General features: G+C 51.2%; 1 protein-coding gene across 2 annotated transcripts in view; it reads left to right on the top strand.

Annotated features, from left to right (window-relative positions):
- Window positions 1–17,070, top strand: part of RABGAP1 (RAB GTPase activating protein 1) — a 90,716-nt gene extending 73,646 nt beyond the window's left edge. For both annotated transcript variants that reach the window (XM_056860046.1, XM_056860047.1), the window contains exons 20-26: window positions 94–186; window positions 938–1,048; window positions 10,378–10,482; window positions 11,972–12,055; window positions 12,161–12,232; window positions 13,434–13,631; window positions 16,298–17,070. In XM_056860046.1, coding sequence (XP_056716024.1) covers window positions 94–186; window positions 938–1,048; window positions 10,378–10,482; window positions 11,972–12,055; window positions 12,161–12,232; window positions 13,434–13,631; window positions 16,298–16,420 — 786 coding nt within the window. In that variant the 3' untranslated portion in view covers window positions 16,421–17,070. The remainder of the gene's footprint in view (window positions 1–93; window positions 187–937; window positions 1,049–10,377; window positions 10,483–11,971; window positions 12,056–12,160; window positions 12,233–13,433; window positions 13,632–16,297) is intronic.
- The last annotated feature ends 537 nt before the right edge of the window (window positions 17,071–17,607 follow it).

Genomic DNA, 17,607 nt, shown 5'->3' with positions numbered 1-17,607 from the left:
ATTTGGAACATGCCTTAAATGCTTTCTCTCGAAAGAAGAAAAAGTTCAGCTCTTTGTACTGGCATTAACTGAGATGCTCTCTTTGCTTTTTAGATCAGCCAGAAGAAGCTGAAGAAATACGAAAGGGAGTACCAAACCATGAGAGAGCAGCAGGCTCAGCAAGAGGATCCCATCGAAAGATTTGAGGTACATTCTCCTGCTGTTGTTGTGCTGGGACGTGCCTGCCCTGTTTCAGATCTTGTGGTTATATTATTGTTACATAGTGAGCTTTAACTGAGCCTTACACTTAAATGAGAAGCCCACAAGCATTTGACTAGCCGGGAAAGCTTCCCTGCCTGGTCACCTAGAAACTATTTTTACTCGCCGTACATGACCACCTGAATCTACAATCTTGTTTCATTGGTCAAGTGAACTTTTAATGAGAGGACCTAGGGGACCTGGGCTAGTACTGAGATGCTGACTACAGTGCCAAAAGCCAGAGCCCACAAGCCAAATGGACCATGGATGGGGGGGGGAGGGGGGAGGGCAGGTGCTAGCAGAGCCATTTACCTATGCTGACACCCAGATGATGGAGCTATCAGTTTCACAATAAATAAGTGGCAGACAGGGGAAGCCTTCCTGGACCCTAGGCTCAATGATTAATGATTGACAGCTAGGCACTGGAATTTAGCCCCTCTCCCCCCATGATAATGGGAGAGCTCTCTTTGGAAGTTGCACAGAAAAGCCAAGTAATGAGTAATTGATTCAGCAAGTTAATACCGATCTTTAAAAAAAAAACAAGCTGCATAATTGGTGTCTATTTAATGAACGGGGCTCCCATCTGCAGAGAGAATTCCCAGGCAAAGCCAACCCAACCTGTTGTTAGCACATGGCGTGAGGCTCCGTGCTGTGAAAATCAGTTTCTTTTTTAACTGCTGGGTTTTTTGCCTCCATTTAGCGGGAGAACCGGCGCTTGCAAGAAGCAAACATGAGGCTGGAGCAAGAGAATGACGACCTGGCTCATGAGCTCGTCACCAGCAAGATTGCTCTGAGGAAGGACTTGGACAACGTAAGAGCCGGGCATGTTGCTGATCACTTTGGGATCCTGGGAACTACTTTTGGGTGTTCCTTTTTCAGCATGAGTGTGGGTCTGGCCAGTGGAACTCACTGCAGGGTCTGTATGAATTGTCTTCTCGAGAGCCCTTTTGGAACTCTGTTAACGGAAGGCCATCCCGCCCCTGCTGACCTTAAGTGGGTTAACTCTTGTGGCTTGCCCCAGGCTGTTACTTGCTGACTGCGGGGCTCTGTATTCTTGAGTAGAGATCTGTAGCTTTCTCTTAGGGGTTCATCTCTCCAGGGTCCATGGGTTGTGAGGTATGAACATCAAACGGGCATGAAACTGGTTTTCATGTGTAGAGCAGACTGAGTTCGCTGACGGGGAAAAGTGTTCCAGCCATTCTTTGTTGTGTGCCTTGCTTCACTGTGTCACGGGCTGTCTTCACTCCGTTCTGTTCAGCACATGCTCGCTCTTGTCTTTAAAAGCAATTTGGATGGCATATGTCACACTCATGCAACTGTTTGCATGTACATGGTGCGGGAACTGACTCTGTGCATGAGCATCAGTGCCTCAGAAATGCCCAGGGCCCTGCTTTCCACCAGTTTGGCAGCAGGTCTTTGGATTCCATTCAGCATTTTTCAACACCTCGTTGTAAAGAGTCACATCCCCAGCTGGGCTGCACAAAATGCATCAGCTGGCTTAGTTTAACTGGATTCTTGTGCCAGGACATGAGAGAAGCATTGCCAGCCCAATGACACTTGATAGATTCATGGAGGGAGCATGTGTGGTTGATGACTGCTTTTCTTGCTCTTGTTTTCTGGTATTATGCAGAAAGGAGGGTGGGGAAAAATGAAGAGCGCCTTAGAACTGCCTCAGGGTACTAAAGAACTTTGCCGTGTGGATCATGAATTGTGTGTGTGGCCTTCCAGAGAAAGTTACTATACTGGCCACAAATTTGTTCTTGTAAGCTTTGTTCTTGTAAGGCATGTTCTGCAAAGTACCACTGCCCATAGAACTTCAATTCCTATGCTGTTTTCTGTGCTCTGTTTTCTGGTATGGCCGTCGAAGCAGAAAATGCACATGCATTCCAGCAATTGTGAATCATTTCTGTGCAGAAATGCAAAGGAGGGATGTTAAAGAGAGAGTAGGCAGAGAGGAATTTTTCTCTCTCTGAGGGGGAGAGCATCTTGCAAGTGACGGGTGATTCCCCTTCCGGTTCCTTGGGACAGGCAGGATGTAATTAAGAAACTTCCTGTTTCCTGTTCCGGGATCGCCCTTTCGTCAGTTTTTCTTCCTGCCTCGCTGTGGGAAGGCAGCAACTCGGATTGCTCCGTGGCAATCCGCCTCCAGAGACCTCCATCTTGGATGACCGCACGTGGCCCTCGTTAAAGCCGCAGCGCACAGCAGCCTGACCGGCATAACGCGAGGGCCAACCAACGCACAAACCATCGCGGAGCAGACGGCGGCAACCAGGGGCATGGCGAGCCAAGCGGCGGCCGATGACTTTCTCGCCCCGGGGGAACTCGCGGAGGGACTCGTCCCGCCCCCCCCCCACCCGCGCACGAGCCGCCCGGTAGCCGCAAGGGCGGCAAAACCGAGCGGCAAGAAAGCCGGGCTTCCTCTTCGTCCTCCGGCAAGCGCAAGCAGCCTGACGCCGAGGCCAAGAAGGAACGGGACAAGAAAAAGAAGCCCGGGCCAGCCGCCACTGACTCAGCAGCCGCACAGGGCAGCAGCGGAAAGAGGAAGCGCCGGGAAGCGTCTCCCACAACCGCATCACGCTCGACCTGCAAGGGCAGCGAGGGCTCCTGGGAGACCACGACCACTCCAAAGGGGAACTGCGAGCCGGCGCAGCGAATGGGTGAGCCTCATTCCGCCCCAGGGCCCCTACCCAGCCCACAGCCCCCCCAACCCATGGGGAACCAACTCACTGGGACTCCCCAGAACGATCTCCTCGCCCTAATGAGGCAGGTCCTCAGGGAAGAGTTTCCCTTCCTGCAACCTGCCACCCAGGGGGGCCTGCAACCTGCCCATCCATGCGTGGCCCAAGGGGGCCCGTGGGCCACACAATCCCTCCGTCAGCCTACCCAAGCCGGAAGGGAGAAAGAACCCAGCACCAGCTCCGGGGCAGGGAACCCTAACGCAGCTACAACCAAGCTAGGGGGGAAAGTCCAGACCTCACCCAACTCATTGCAGGACAATGAGTCTCCCACCCCATCTCAATACGACTCAGATGAGGGAGAAAAAGAGGAGGGCGAACTCTCCTCTTCTGAAGGGGAGGGGGAGCCAGCAGAGGAACAGCAGACACGGCTTTTCCCCAGAGAGGACTATCAATCTATGCTATCTAAGGCAATTGCAGCCCTCGACCTTGCAGAGGTACCAGAGCCCGAGGAGGGGGAGAAGGGGAAGGGCAGGCCAAGGGGACCCAAGGAGTTTTTTCCCCGAACGCAGACCTCCACCAAGGTGGTACCCTTCCCAGAATACTTTGAGCACCGTCTCAACCTAGAATGGGAAAAGCCTCTAGGCAACAGACCTCTCCCCCGCAACATCGCCAAGCTATACACCCTGGCTCCCCATGCCATGCAGCTGTTACGCATGCCCTTAGTAGAGGGTCCAGTGGCGGCCCTCCAGTCACCTGGCCTTCTATCAGGAGATGGCATGGGCTCCCTAAGGGACCCCCTAGACAGGAGGGCTGACCAAGCCGCCCGCAAAACCCACGAGGCATTGGCCACATCCATCCAAGCCTCGGCAACTGCAACACTATTTGCGAGGGCAGCCATAGTGTGGGCCAGGAAACTAGCCACTCTTATCCCCTTGGAAGAACGCAAGGCAAATGAGGGACTCAATAGGTTGATGAAAGCGGTCTCCTTCTTGGCGGATGCCACTCTGGACTCTATGACACTGTCAGCAAGGGCCATGGCAACTACCGCCGTGACCAGAAGGGCACTCTGGCTCCGTGCTTGGCAGGCCGACCAAGGGGCCAAATCCACGCTGATGGCTTACCCCTTCCAAGGTGGCAAGCTCTTTGGGGACAAGCTCGAAGATATCTTGGTGGAAACTAAGGACAGGAAGAAGGCCATGCCGGGGAACCTCAGAAAGGACTTCCACTCCTCTACTTCCTTTCGTTCCTACCACACCCTTGCACGACCCAGAACGGAACCAAGACGACCTTCCTGGTCCGGCGCACGGGGAACCAACAGAGGGGGACCACGCTATGGCAGGCCAAGCCACTTCCAGAACCAGCGACAGGCCAAGCCAAATAATAACTTCAAGCCAAAGAAGCAATGACGACGGCTCCGCGCCGGTGGGAGGACGGCTGAGGCTATTCATGCACCAATGGGAGCAAGCCCAACCGGATCGATGGGTGCGAGAAGTCATTCAACATGGCTATCAAATAGAGTTTCGACACTTCCCCCCGGATCGCTTCATTCCATCCCCCACTCCGACCAAACGCGTCAAACGCACAAGGACAACATCAGCCATTCGTCACCTGATACAAATACAGGCCATCGAACCGGTACCAACACCAGAGAGGTTCTCTGGGGTCTACTCCGTCTTTTTTACCGTTCCCAAGAAGAACGGGGACTGGAGGGCCATCCTGGATTTACAGTTCGTGAACGAATTTGTCCAAACCAAACACTTCCGCATGGAGACCCTGAGATCCATCGTGGAAGCACTGCGCCCAGGGATGTTCCTCTCGTCGATAGACCTGACGGAGGCCTACCTGCACATCCCTATACACGTGAACCATCGACGCTTCCTTCGGTTCGCCTTTGGGGACCTTCACTTCCAGTTCAAGGCACTCCCATTCGGTCTTTCTCCAGCTCCTCGAGTGTTTTCCAAGATTCTTGTCACCCTGATAGCGCTTCTGAGAAGGGAAGGAATACATGTCTACCCGTATCTCGACGACATCCTGGTCTGCGCACCCACAAAGAACACAGCCGTCCATCACACCTCCAGAGTAATGCAGGTGTTAAGAAGTCACGGCTTCCTCGTCAACAATGCCAAGAGCAACATCCTCCCATCCCAAAGGATACAACACCTCGGGGTCCTGATCAATACCAGGGACAACACTCTAACCTTACCAAGGGACAAGGCTATCAAGCTGGCACGTCTAGCCAAACACCTGGCAAGATCAAAGTCAGTCGGACTATCATCACTAGTTCAGCTACAAGGACTGATGGTCTCTTGCATTGGCACAGTCACGTGGGCCAGATTCCACGCACGCCCACTGCAATGGTTTCTAAAGCCGTATCAGCGGCAAATCCTTCAAAAGAAGGACATCCGCCTTACCCTGCCAGAGGCCACCAAACTGAGTCTATGTTGGTGGTCGCGGGCCCAGACCTTGCAGGAAGGCCAACCCTACATCCGCGACTCCATAGTCCAGGTTTCCACGGATGCCAGTCTGGAAGGGTGGGGAGCCACTCTAGACCATCAGGTTGCCCAAGGCACGTGGTCGACTCGGGAGCGGACCATGCACATCAACCAGCTAGAGATGCGAGCAATCTACAGAGCGCTGTTACGATTCCAGGCGAGTGTCGCGGGGCGACACGTCCTGATTCGGACAGACAACGTCTCCGCCAAGGCACACCTGAACAAGCAAGGGGGATCCAGATCCTCCTCGCTACAGAAGGAAGCGACCAGAATCTTGTCATGGGCAGAGAAACATCTTCTGTCAATCAGGGCAGAACATATACAGGGCAAACTCAACATACAGGCGGACTGGCTCAGCCGCCAGACGTTAGACGAAGGCGAGTGGTCACTGAACGACCGGATGTTTCACCTCATCTCACAACGATACGGGACTCCGGCGGTGGATCTCTTCGCCTCGCCGACGAACAACAGGACACCACGATTCTTCTCCAGATACACCCACAGGGAAGCGGAGCGAGTGGATGCCCTACTCTCACCCTGGCCCCAGGACCTTCTTTACGCCTTTCCGCCTCTGCCGATAGTTCCCAAGGCACTAAGGAAGATCCGACAGGAAAGGGCGACAGTCATATTCATAGCCCCAGACTGGCCTCGCAGGCCATGGTACTCCACCCTGATGGAGATGTCCATACAAGAGCCCTGGCGGCTACCCACCTCGCCGGACATGCTGCAACAGGGGCCGGTTTGCCATCCGGACCCGGAATGGTTCAAACTGACCGCCTGGCTATTGAAAGGCAACGGCTTATGAGTCGCGGATATCAACCCGACGTCGTCAGCACCATACTGGAGGCCAGACGACCTTCCACACAGAAGATATATAACGCCTCCTGGAAGGCCTTCGTCAGATGGTGCCGTCGTAAGGACTTAAATCCCATGGCACCATCAGTAGCGGATCTACTGGGATTCTTGCAGGACGGAGTCCACCAAGGTCTCAGGACATCCACCCTCCGTAGGCAGCTGGTTGCGATAGCCACAGTCAACCCCACCACGGAGGGACACAGCACTACTAAGCATCCTCACGTTAGGGCCTTCCTCAAAGGAGTTGATCAGAAGGCACCACCAGTCCGGCACCTCTTCCCATCGTGGCGCCTCCACGTTGTCCTATCGGCTCTGACGCGGCCTCCCTTTGAACCACTGACAGAAGTCTCCCTCAAATTTCTTCGATTCAAGACACTATTTCTAACAGCAGTCACCTCAGCGCGCAGGGTATCTGAGCTGGGAGCACTGTCTATGAGGGAGGGGCTTTGCGTTTTCCACCACGACAAGGTGGTCCTCAGACCCGACCCGACCTTTGTACCCAAGGTGGGGTCCAACTTCCACAGACAGCAAGAGATTCATTTACCATCCTTTTGCCCAAACCCAGCTCACGAAAGGGAGAAGGACTGGCACACCCTAGACTTGGTGCGCGCCATCCGTATATATCTGGAACGCACAGCGCCATTCAGACGAACGGATTCTCTCTTCATATCAGTGTCAGGGGTTAGCAAAGGCAAGAAAATTTCTAGAGCGACCATCAGCCGTACCCTTCGGTCCTGCATCATGGAGGCATACAAGGCAGCTGGCGTCGCGATACCACAGGGCATCACAGCACATTCCATTCGAAGCGCAGCTACTTCAGCGGCCTTTGACAAGCAGGCCTCCGTCGAGGAGATATGCAAGGTAGCCACATGGTCTTCCATATCAACCTTCGTGCGACATTACCGACTCAACTCCTACTCGTCGGCTGATGCAGCATTCGGGAGGAGAGTGCTCCAACATGTAGTAGAGGAGCGCTAACCCACCCTGAGAACATCACGGCTCTTGGACATCCCGTCACTTGCAAGATGCTCTCCCCCTCAGAGAGAGAAGGGAACCTTGGGTACTTACCGTGAAGGTCCTTTCTTCTCTGAGGTAAGGAGAGCATCTTGGGCCCACCCTGGGCATCTACGGAGCACTCTCGATAATTCTGTATTCACTAAACAGCGATTCTCAGGGCAGGGGGATCCCTGTCGCTCATGACAAATAATGTATGTTGTTCTATACTGAGTTATGAGGTGCACCTTAGTCAACGCACCTAAAATAAAATTTTAAAAAAAAAAAATTTAAATTACTCGGTCTCGGCTTCCTTATTCCTGAAATTCTCCTAGCTCAGAAAGTTTTGAAACTGACGAAAGGGCGATCCCGGAACAGGAAACAGGAAGTTTCTTAATTACATCCTGCCTGTCCCAAGGAACCGGAAGGGGAATCACCCGTCACTTGCAAGATGCTCTCCTTACCTCAGAGAAGAAAGGACCTTCACGGTAAGTACCCAAGGTTCCCTTCTCCCTCTCCCAAAAGATAAGAACTCTGGGGCACTCAATTAAGTTAATGGGCAGTGGATTCTGCACTAACAAAATGAAATGCAGTGTATTGATAGCCACAGGCATAAATGGCTGTAAAAAGGCTTAGACAGATTCATGGAGGATAGATCTATCAGTGGCTACTAGCCATGGTGACTAAAGAGAAACCTCCACATTGACAGGCAGTAAGTCTCTGAATACGAGTGCCAGGAGGCAATATCAGGGGAAGGCCTTGGCTTCTATACCCTGTTGTTGGACCTCCAGAGTAACTGGTTGGCCCCTGTGTGAGACAAGATGCTGGACTACATGGCCCACTGGTCTGATCCAGCAGGGTTCTTATGTTCTTGTGTTCAGCCAGCATTTAAAAAGCAGCATTGATTGTTCATGGTTTCCTCCAGAATTCATGCGAATTCTTCTGTGGAAAGAGTCCTAAAACATGTCTGTGGCATGCAGCTGGCTCTGAGTCTCTGGCCAAGAATCCTTCAGTGACAGAGCCAGAGTGGATGGGGAGGGGCCGTGGCTCAGTGGTAGACCTCTGCTTGGCATGCAGAAGGCCCAAGGTTCAATCTCCGGCATCTCCAGTTAAAGGGACCAGGCAAGTAGGTAATGTGAAAGACCTCAGCCTGAGACCCTGGAGAGCCACTGCCAATCTGAGCAGACAATACTGACTTTGATGGACCAAGGGTCTAATTCAGTATAAGGCAGCTTCATGTGTTCATGTGATTTGGCAAATGCCCAGCTGAACGTTGCATGCTTGGTGTGACCGTCGATGCTGGACCTTGCCAGTGTGAGACTGCCTTTCCCCAAAGAAGGCACCCCTCTAAAGGGATTTCCTCCCTTAACTATAGACCATTCTGTTAACGCTAGGATGGTTTGCCTGAGGCAACATGCCAGCCGGGCTCTTCATCCACCTCTTTAAACAGGCTGCTGGGCTTGGCCTGGCCGTCCGTCTTCAGAAACAGCTCTGTGAAATGAACAGAATCCCCACCCCACCCCGGAGGGGACATTTGTGGCTTGATCCTTTCCAGCAGGTCCCTAGATTAATTGAATTCCTGTTTCTCTTCAACGGGTTAACTTTCCTAGATGACTGAATGCTGGAAGATATTCCGACTGGTCTTTTTTTTTTTAGTGTTTGCAAACGATGCCTGGGAGTACTCAGCCTTGCCAGTGCCAGGAGGGATGGATCCTGGAAATGGTGTCCTCCTGACCGTGGGGGATGCCCGCTGAATTAAGCACCCCCTTTTCAGTATCATGCCTAGAATGTCTTCCCAAGGTACCACGATGGGCGGCTTTCCCCCCTCCCCCTAAGAAGTTATTACATTGGAAACGGAAGACTTTCTCCTTTTAACCCTGCCAGTGGTGCAGTTTTCATTTCAGATACATTTTGGCAGGGGGGGGGGTATTTTTTAGGACCTTTCCTCAGTTGAAGCACACATGTCCCTTTTGCAGTGCCTTTCTCTGCACTGCAGCCAAGTTTCATGGGACAACTTGAAGGGGGTGGAGGAGGAGATGATAGGATTTTATGGGCAAAAGGTTGGGGGGGGTCATATGGTCCGCATGATAACTGTAGTTCTTCCCCGCCCCACCCCTGCTTAATAATTAGCAATGGAGAAATCCCATGTGCTGAAATAAACAGTTGAGAATGAGACAGCCGTGGGGAAGGTGGGAGCAAAACCAGTCCGTCCAAAAATGATAATACAAGGACTGAGGCTGTGGATTGTGCTTTAGAGTACCAGTAGTGTTGTTGTCTTCATCTTGTAGATTGGGGGGGGAGGAGAGGGGGCTTGGCTCTGAGGCTAACTGGTGAATTCATGGCCGAGGTGGGATTCAGACTCTGGCTTCTCTGGTTACAACTTGGCAGAATTGCTGCAAATGCATAATCAGTGAAATTTGCTAAGCTTCAAACCAGCCCTGCCATAATTGGGTGTGTTCTAAAGGAGAAAATGCAGCAGAGGTGCCAGATTTGACCAGAAGAGACACTGAATGGCGATGGTTTTCCAGGCCAGCTTTTGTTCCTGTTTCTGTGAGAGTAGAATTAGACTGTGTCGTTCTGCTTCCGATGCCGGATTCAGAGTGTTGCTGTAAAACACATGGGTGGAACATCCTTGGATCCATTCTCACCTTAGCCAAAAGCTCTCTGGGCGGCCTTGGAGTGACCCTCTTCTTTCAACCTTCCACAGCAATCTGTACAGAATGGGTATAAAGAGGCTTCTGAGGGGATACGCGGGAGAAAGTGCTGAACGCTTGGCAATGCTTTGTATGCATTCTAGGTGGCTGTTCCTTATTCATACTCTCAGGCAGCTTTCATCTTGAAAGTGCAAGGTTCTTGACTGCCTAACAAAGGGAGATCGGGTTGCCTAGGTCAGAGTGAAAATGGAATTGCCGGATAACCAGCCAGGCCTTCTGGCTCATCAGCTGGCCACCATCCCTTCTCCTCTCTTTGATGGCTGGCATATCCATACCCTAACGTCCGTGCTTCCTTCACTGCACCGCTCACATCCACAGGTAGTCTGTGGGCCTTGCCAGAATCCAGCATGCTTCTGATGCTAGGAAGACTTTCCCCTCATGTTTGGCTTTTCTGCATTTGGGTACCAGGCAGAAGAAAAGGCTGATGCTCTGAACAAGGAGCTGCTGATGACCAAGCAGAAGCTGATTGATGCCGAGGATGAAAAACGACGCCTGGAGGAGGAGGCTGCTCAGGTCTGGAGCTCCCCTGACTGCATGGCATTGGGCTGGAGGGTTAGGGCCCTTCTGCCTTTTAGAAAAGTGCACTGGCTGGAGGGACGGGCAGGTATTGCAAGGGGAAAGGGGCAGATAGAGGATTTCAAGTTCCAGCAGTGTCTTCGAGAAATTTTCTGGGATTTGGGCAGTGCCAGCTGAACTGCCCATTAGCAGTCTCCTAGCACCTTGGCCCAGTCTAGTCTGATCTCATCAGAGCTCGGGAGCTAAGCAGGGTCGGCCTTGGTTAGTACTTGGATGGGAGACTGCCAAGGAGGGTCCAGGGTTGCTATGTGGAGGTTGGCAATGGCAAAGCACCCCGAACGTCTCTTGCCTTGAAAACCCTATGGGGTTCACCGTAAGCTGGCTGTAGCTTGATGCAGCTTGATGGTACTTTCCACCACCAGGCACCTGAAGCTTGCTCAGGTCTTGTGCTTTGCCTCATGGTTGCTGAGAGTTTTAAGCTTTGTCTCAAACCTCTGGTTGGGGTGGGGAGGCAACACCTTCCAGAGGGCTTCTGAGCCCACCTCTTTGAAATGATCCTGCCGCCCCTGAATTCATAGAATCATAGAGTTGGAAGGGACCACCAGGGTCATCTAGTCCAACCCCCGGCACAATGCAAAAAATTCACAACTACCTACCCCACACACCCTGTGACCCCTACTCCTTGCTGAGAGATGGCCAAGATGCCCTCCCTCTCATGAACTGCCTAAGGTCATAGAATCAGCATTGCTGACAGATGGCCATCTAGCCTCTTCTTAAAAACCTCCAGGGAAGGAGCGCTCACCCCCTCCCGAGGAAGCCTGTTCCACTGAGGAACCACTCTGTTAGAAAATTCTTCCTAATGTCTAGATGGAAACTCTTTTGATTTAATTTCAACCCGTTGGTTCTGGTTCGACCTTCTGGGGCAACAGAAAACAACTTGGCACCATCCTCTTTATGGCAGCCCTTCAAGTACTTGAAGATGGTTGTCATGTCCCCTCTCAGTCTTCTCCTCTTCAGGCTAAACATACCCAGCTCCTTCAAACTTTCCTCATAAGACTTGGTCTCCAGACCCTTCACCATCTTTGTTGCCCTCCTCTGGACATGTTCCAGCTTGTCTACATCTTTCTGAAATTGCGGTGCCCAAAACTGAACACAATACTCTAGGTGAGGTCTAACCAGAGCAGAGTAAAGCGATACCATCACTTCACGTGATCTGGACACTATACTTCTGTTGATGCAGCCCCAAGATTGCATTTGCCTTTTTAGCCACCACATCACACTGCTCAGGATGCAGCTGGTTTTCCTTCGTGGCAGCCCTTTTATCAAGGTTGGTCTCCCAGGGGATGTTTAAGGGGGAAGTTGACCGTTCAGTCGCTCTGAATCAGCCTGGCCTCTGGGGACCTCAAGACAAAAAAGGGAGAATGGGTTGTACGAGGGGCTTGCAGGCTGCAAGCCCCACCCCCTCACAACAACTTTTTTGATGCAGCTAAAGGAAATGTGTCGCCGTGAACTTGACAAGGCAGAGTCTGAGATTAAAAAGAACAGCTCCATCATAGGAGACTACAAGCAGGTGAGTGCTCACAGTTTCCACCTGGGCAGGTGGCGGGCCCCAGCCAGTCCAGAAATGTAATGCTGGCTGCAAGAAACCTTTTTAAAAATGTGTCTGTCTTGGTAGATCTGCTCACAGTTGAGTGAGAGGCTGGAGAAACAGCAGACGGCAAACAAAGCTGAAATCGAGAAGATCCGGGTAAGGGCCTTTGCTACAGCAAATAGGAGTTTGGGAGGCAGCATTGTGCCTGGCGCAAAGGTTTTTATTCCAAGCAGAAGGCTGCCTGGGATGATTGACTGGGGACTGTTGCCTCTAAGGGAAAATGCTGTTGGGTTTTCCCTGTTATCTTGGCTTAGGAGTTAACTTGGCTTAGGAGGCAAGCGGCTGGTTTGTAGAATGTCATGGGGTTTCCCCTATTAATCCATGGCCCCATTGCCTCGTACATCCAATCTTGAGAACGTTGTAGAAAGGCAGATTTTGTGTGTGTATGTGGGGAGGGGGAATCACAGTTTCAAATAAATAAATGACCAGACACTACAGTGGTTTCTATACAGAAGACCCCTAGTCTCTTTGGGGAGTTTTGATCCTTTTCACCTTTTCTGATTCTTCCCCCTACCCCATGTGGCTTTTAGACATATGTGAATAGATCAGAAGTAGAAGCCAGTCACATGGGCTGTGTATCCTTCAATAATGTCTATGTGAATAAGCGACTAGAAGCAGAAGGACAGGAGCAAGATCTGACATGGGGTTGGTGTGCTGCACTGGAGCCCCTCTACCACCTGAAGGTCTTTCACTCCCTCATTGCTGTTCAGTGGCGGATCTACTATGAAACTAATGAAGCTTAAACTTCAGGGCCCCTCATCCCAGAGGGGCCCTGAAGCAACTTTTTTTTTAATGAGTGCATTTTCCAGCAAAATTGATGGGAGTTTTTAAAAGTGTTTGTTAAAGGCCATTTTAGTGATAGAATCATAAGCCAATGAGTTGAAGTATTTAATATTGACCTTAGAATATGCTCTAATACAGGGACATTTTGAGGCCATATGAAATGGGTAATTGGTCAGATTTCACAAAATACATGTTTTCTGGTGCTGTAGACATCATGAGGTAGGAAAGAGAGACTTGGCCAAACAGTAAAATGAAAGTGCAGCATTTTTATGATCTTGGCAGCGAAAGGCAGTGGGCTGTTACCAGGTTAGGGTTGGCTACAGAAGACTGTAAGCAGAACAGAGCTGTGTTTCTTTTGCAGGGTGGGGGGTTGTATTTGATATTGACAGCTGTGGTGAGCAGGTCTTGCACACTTTCTGTGGCTTAGGAGGCAAGTGACTGGCTTGTAGAAATTCCCTTGGCAATTACCAGGAGGAGAGACAAATAGCTGCTCACAGTCTGATCTTGGTTTCAGCAAAAAGTGGATGACTGTGAGCGCTGTCGGGAGTTCTTCAACAAGGAAGGGCGGGTGAAGGTGGCCAGCGCTGCCAGGCAGGGCTCTGATGAGGACACAGACGAGGAGAAGGAGGCGCTCAAGAACCAGCTGCGGGAAATGGAGCTGGAGCTGGCCCAAACCAAGCTTCAGTTGGTGGAAGCAGAGTGTAAAATACAGGTATGGGACATCCCTCCTGGTGTGTTTGTGTGTGTAGGAGGCTTTAAGCCAGCATGTCTGCCTTTACAAACACAAATTGTAAAGGAAATCACAGTTTTTCATCTGATAAACTTAAGCTCTGTGGTCAACGTGAGCAATGCAGACGGCTGGAGTTTCTGGCATCCTCCACGTAACATTCTTGTGTTGTCCAAGCGAGGAGGGGGCAGAAACTAGAATTCTTGGCATTGCCTGAAAGAAGCCCCTCCAAGGCTATCACAGTTCTCTAAGCTTCAATTGGAAACTGCTAATGTACACCTTCAGCAGTTTCTCTACCCATGAAATAGTCTTTTTAATGTCGGCTGTGTTCTGCTGAAGCCTCATTAGAAACCATGCTCTTTGGTGTGATAACAGCTGGGCAGGTTTCCAGAGCAGCTGTTTACATAAGACGACCCCCCCCCCCCGCCCGTCCTGAGCCTCTCCAAGCATCCAGCAGGGCATACGAGATCTTACAAGCCCTCCCTGGCTTCCCCCCGCCCAGGATCTGCCATACCTTCCTTTGCTGTTCACTTTGCACACCCCCTTTTTATCCGAGGTACCAGATTTTCTTGGATGCAGGTTCAACCACCTCACTGTTTTGTGGCCTTGCAGGTCTCAGAAGGCCTGTTCCAGGATGTGCATGAGCTGGCAATGGGACCCCACCCCCCACCCTGCTGTGCAGCCGTTAATGGCAGAAGCACTCCTCCCCCATCTGAGGAACTTGGCAAATCCACTCTGGCTGTCTTCCAATCTCCCTCTTGTTTTGCTGACTTAGACCAAATGAGATGTTAACTGCCCCTCTGCCCTGCATTCTTGGTGATAGTAGTGGGGCAGAGCTACAGGCCATCTCACTTCCCCTTTTCATAAAGTTCTTTGTGGTGTTCGTTGTGAGAACTTTGCCTGTCCTTGTATTTTTTGGAGGGAGGGGACCGCTTGGGATACATAAACTACCCCCAACTTGGAAAGTAAATTTTAGAAGAAATCCTAAAATATTTTTTTTCTGGATGCAGTTTGTAGCATGTCCCCGTTTTTGGAAAATCATAATTCTTCCAGGTCTCTAATCACAGATGTGAAGTCTGTGACAGGGGAGGGGCCATGGCTCAGTGACAGAGCATTGCTTGGCATGCAGAAGATTGCAGGTTCAATCCTTGGCATCTCCACTTAAATGGACCTTGTGATGTGAAAAAACCTCTGCCTGAGACCCTGGAGAGCTGCCGCCAGTCTGAGTAGACAATACTGACTTTGATGGACCAAGGGTCTGTTTCCGTATAAGGCAGCTTTGATTGTGCCTGGATTCAAGCCTACCTTTTCTCCATTGTAAAATTCTGTGAAAATTAATTGAAGAAAAATTTCTAATTCTTTAGTGGTGGGGAGAGAATCATTTGCCCATTGGTAACTAGTTTACTAGGTCTGGAGATATTACACTCTCCCTTGGTAATGTGCCAAGTTGTCTGTCTAGATCAGTGATGGCGAACCTTTTAGAGACCGAGTGCCCAAACTGCAACCAAAAACCCACTTATTTATCGCCGAGTGCCAATTTGGCAATTTAACCTGAATACCACCCCCAGAGGGGGCCCAGAGGGAGAGGCTAGGGTTGCCAAGTTCCTCTTCGCCATGAGTGGGAGGTTTTTGGGGTGGCGCCTGAGGAGGGCGGGGTTTGGGGAAGGACTTCAGTGCCATAGAGTCCAATTGCCAAAGTGGCAATTTTTTCCAGGGGAACTGATCTCTATTGGTTGGAGATCACCTGTAATAGCAGATCTCCAACTAGTACCTGGAGATTGGCAACTAGTTCCTTAGTGTTTTCTCTCTACATATCAAGACAAATGGAAAGGTGTTTGGAGGATAGCTTGTGGGCACTTCAAAGGTGGAATAGGACTACACGCCCCTCCGCCCGCACAGACCCAGAGGGTGCCGGAGAAGCCGCTGGAGGGAAATAAGGAAGGAAGGAAGGAAAGAAGGGAAGGGAGGGGGAAAGGGAAGGGAGGGAGAGAAAGAAAGAAAAAGAGAGAGAAAGGGAGAAAGAAATGGAGCAAGGGAGAGAAAGAAAAGGACAGAGGGAGACAGAAAAAGAAAGAGGCCATTTATGCATGGGAGGTTTTGCCTTGGATTTGCCACTCGGTGGGGCTCGGCGGCAGGCTTGTGAGAGGAGAGCAGGGTGGGGCAGAGGGCTCCTCCTTCGCACCCACCGACCAGCCATGTCCCTCCGCCCGCACAGGCCCAGAGGGCGCCGGAGAAGCCGCCGGCCATGCCGAGTGTGAGCGCTCGGCTTCTGTTCCCCGCTCTCCCACCCGCCTGGCTGGCCGCGCACGCTCCAGCGGCGGCAATGGCGGCAGCTTCTGTGGGAGAGTCCGGGGCCACCGCCAATGATGTCGGAGGTTCCCCACCCCTGGGCTACAGCCTCCCCCATCCGGGGTGGGGCAGAGCCGGAAAGGCCAGCGGCTTGGAGGAACAGTGCGTGCCGGCAGAAAGGGCTACGCGTGCCGGAAGTGGCACCCGTGCCATAGGTTCGCCAACACGGGTCTAGATGGTTAGGGCATTGATGGTACATTGTGCATGTTATGTGAGCAAAGCAGCTGTTGCTATCCGGTAAGTAGGAATGGGGCTCATGTTTCTCCCTGGGTTATGTGGGGGTGCCCTGTGCTGTCTTTCAGGATCTGGAGCACGACTTGGGGCAGGCTCTGAACGAGGTGCAGGCCTCTCGGAAGACGTGGTTCAACAGAACGTTGAGTTCAATCAAGACTGTGACGGGAGTACAGGGGAAAGAGACGTGCTGAAGGGTCGGCAACTCTCCGAGGCGACACGTGACGCTCGCCTTCTGCTAGACACCTTCTGCCTTACGTTGCCTTCCTTGGCCAGATGCCACATGGCGAGAGAGGACCAGAATGTATATAGGCTCTAGAAACACAGCGCATGTCAGGGCTTTTCCACAGGTCAGTGAAAAAAAGCTGGGCACAAAATTCAGGCGTGAGGCTTGTTGCAGACCTCGGGATCTTCATACTACTGATTATTTAACCAGAGGGTGTAGCTGTAGATCGAAGCTCTTTTTTGGAGAAAACACTCCATTCTACAGTCTGGCTGCAGGCTTTCTTTTCACAGGAGTAGGTACGAGAACTTACCAAAACCTCTAACTTAAGTTTACAGATGAGAGATTTTTTTACAGTTATAACTTTTTAAAAAGATTTTATTTGAAAGGAACAAAAAAAAAAGACAACTCTTAACCAGAAGTTACTTCAGTGCCAGAGACCAGACCTTTCCCCCCTCATCCCCCCAAGCTAGTTGGTGGGGAGTTTGCATGGTTAGCAGGAACCCATCCCCCCTAAATGTGTGTATGCACCTACCTGTGTCTGTCCAGTGTGTCTTTCTCTGTCACTAATCGATTCTATGCAACTCTGGGAGAGTCTTTTTTTAAGCACCTGCCCCCCCCCCCCTTGCTGGGTCTTGTTTCAGAATTAAAGATGAGCATTGTCAGAATTCTCAGCAAGGTCTGTTTTACACGGGATTCTCACTCAGAGCCATATAACACACCTCAACCATTTCAATCTCTGCTTTGAAACAGCTGCTTCATATGTAACTTGTGTGGGGTTTCCTCTTCTTCTTTTTTTAACCCTTTCTGTTGTGTGTTTTGTGAGCTTTTCTGCTTCCAAGTTTTTGTTGTTGTTTTGTTTTTTTAGCTGTGCAAACAGATAAGAATAAAGAAACCAAGATAGGGAAAGATGGAAATAGCTGCTTTGGCTGTTACGGCTGAGGCAAGGAATCTGACCTTCAGTCTCTGCGGCCGGCTTTCCAGGAAACCCGTTTTGGCAGCTCTGTTGGCTGGAATGGTGCTTCAGTTTGTTCCTCCCCACCCCACACTTCTTGTAGCCACACCGGTAGGTGCTAACGCTGCTTGGATTTCTGAGCGCTTAGATTGTCCAAAACTTCTCACCAGAAAAAGCTGTAGAATGGAGGTTTTTGCACCTTT

Source organism: Euleptes europaea, chromosome 14 (genome assembly GCF_029931775.1).
Source record: "Euleptes europaea isolate rEulEur1 chromosome 14, rEulEur1.hap1, whole genome shotgun sequence".
In the NCBI taxonomy this organism is placed as follows: Eukaryota; Metazoa; Chordata; class Lepidosauria; order Squamata; family Sphaerodactylidae; genus Euleptes; species Euleptes europaea.
The sequence above is the reverse complement of the archived record's forward strand: the minus strand, read 5'-3'. Positions and strand labels throughout refer to the sequence as shown.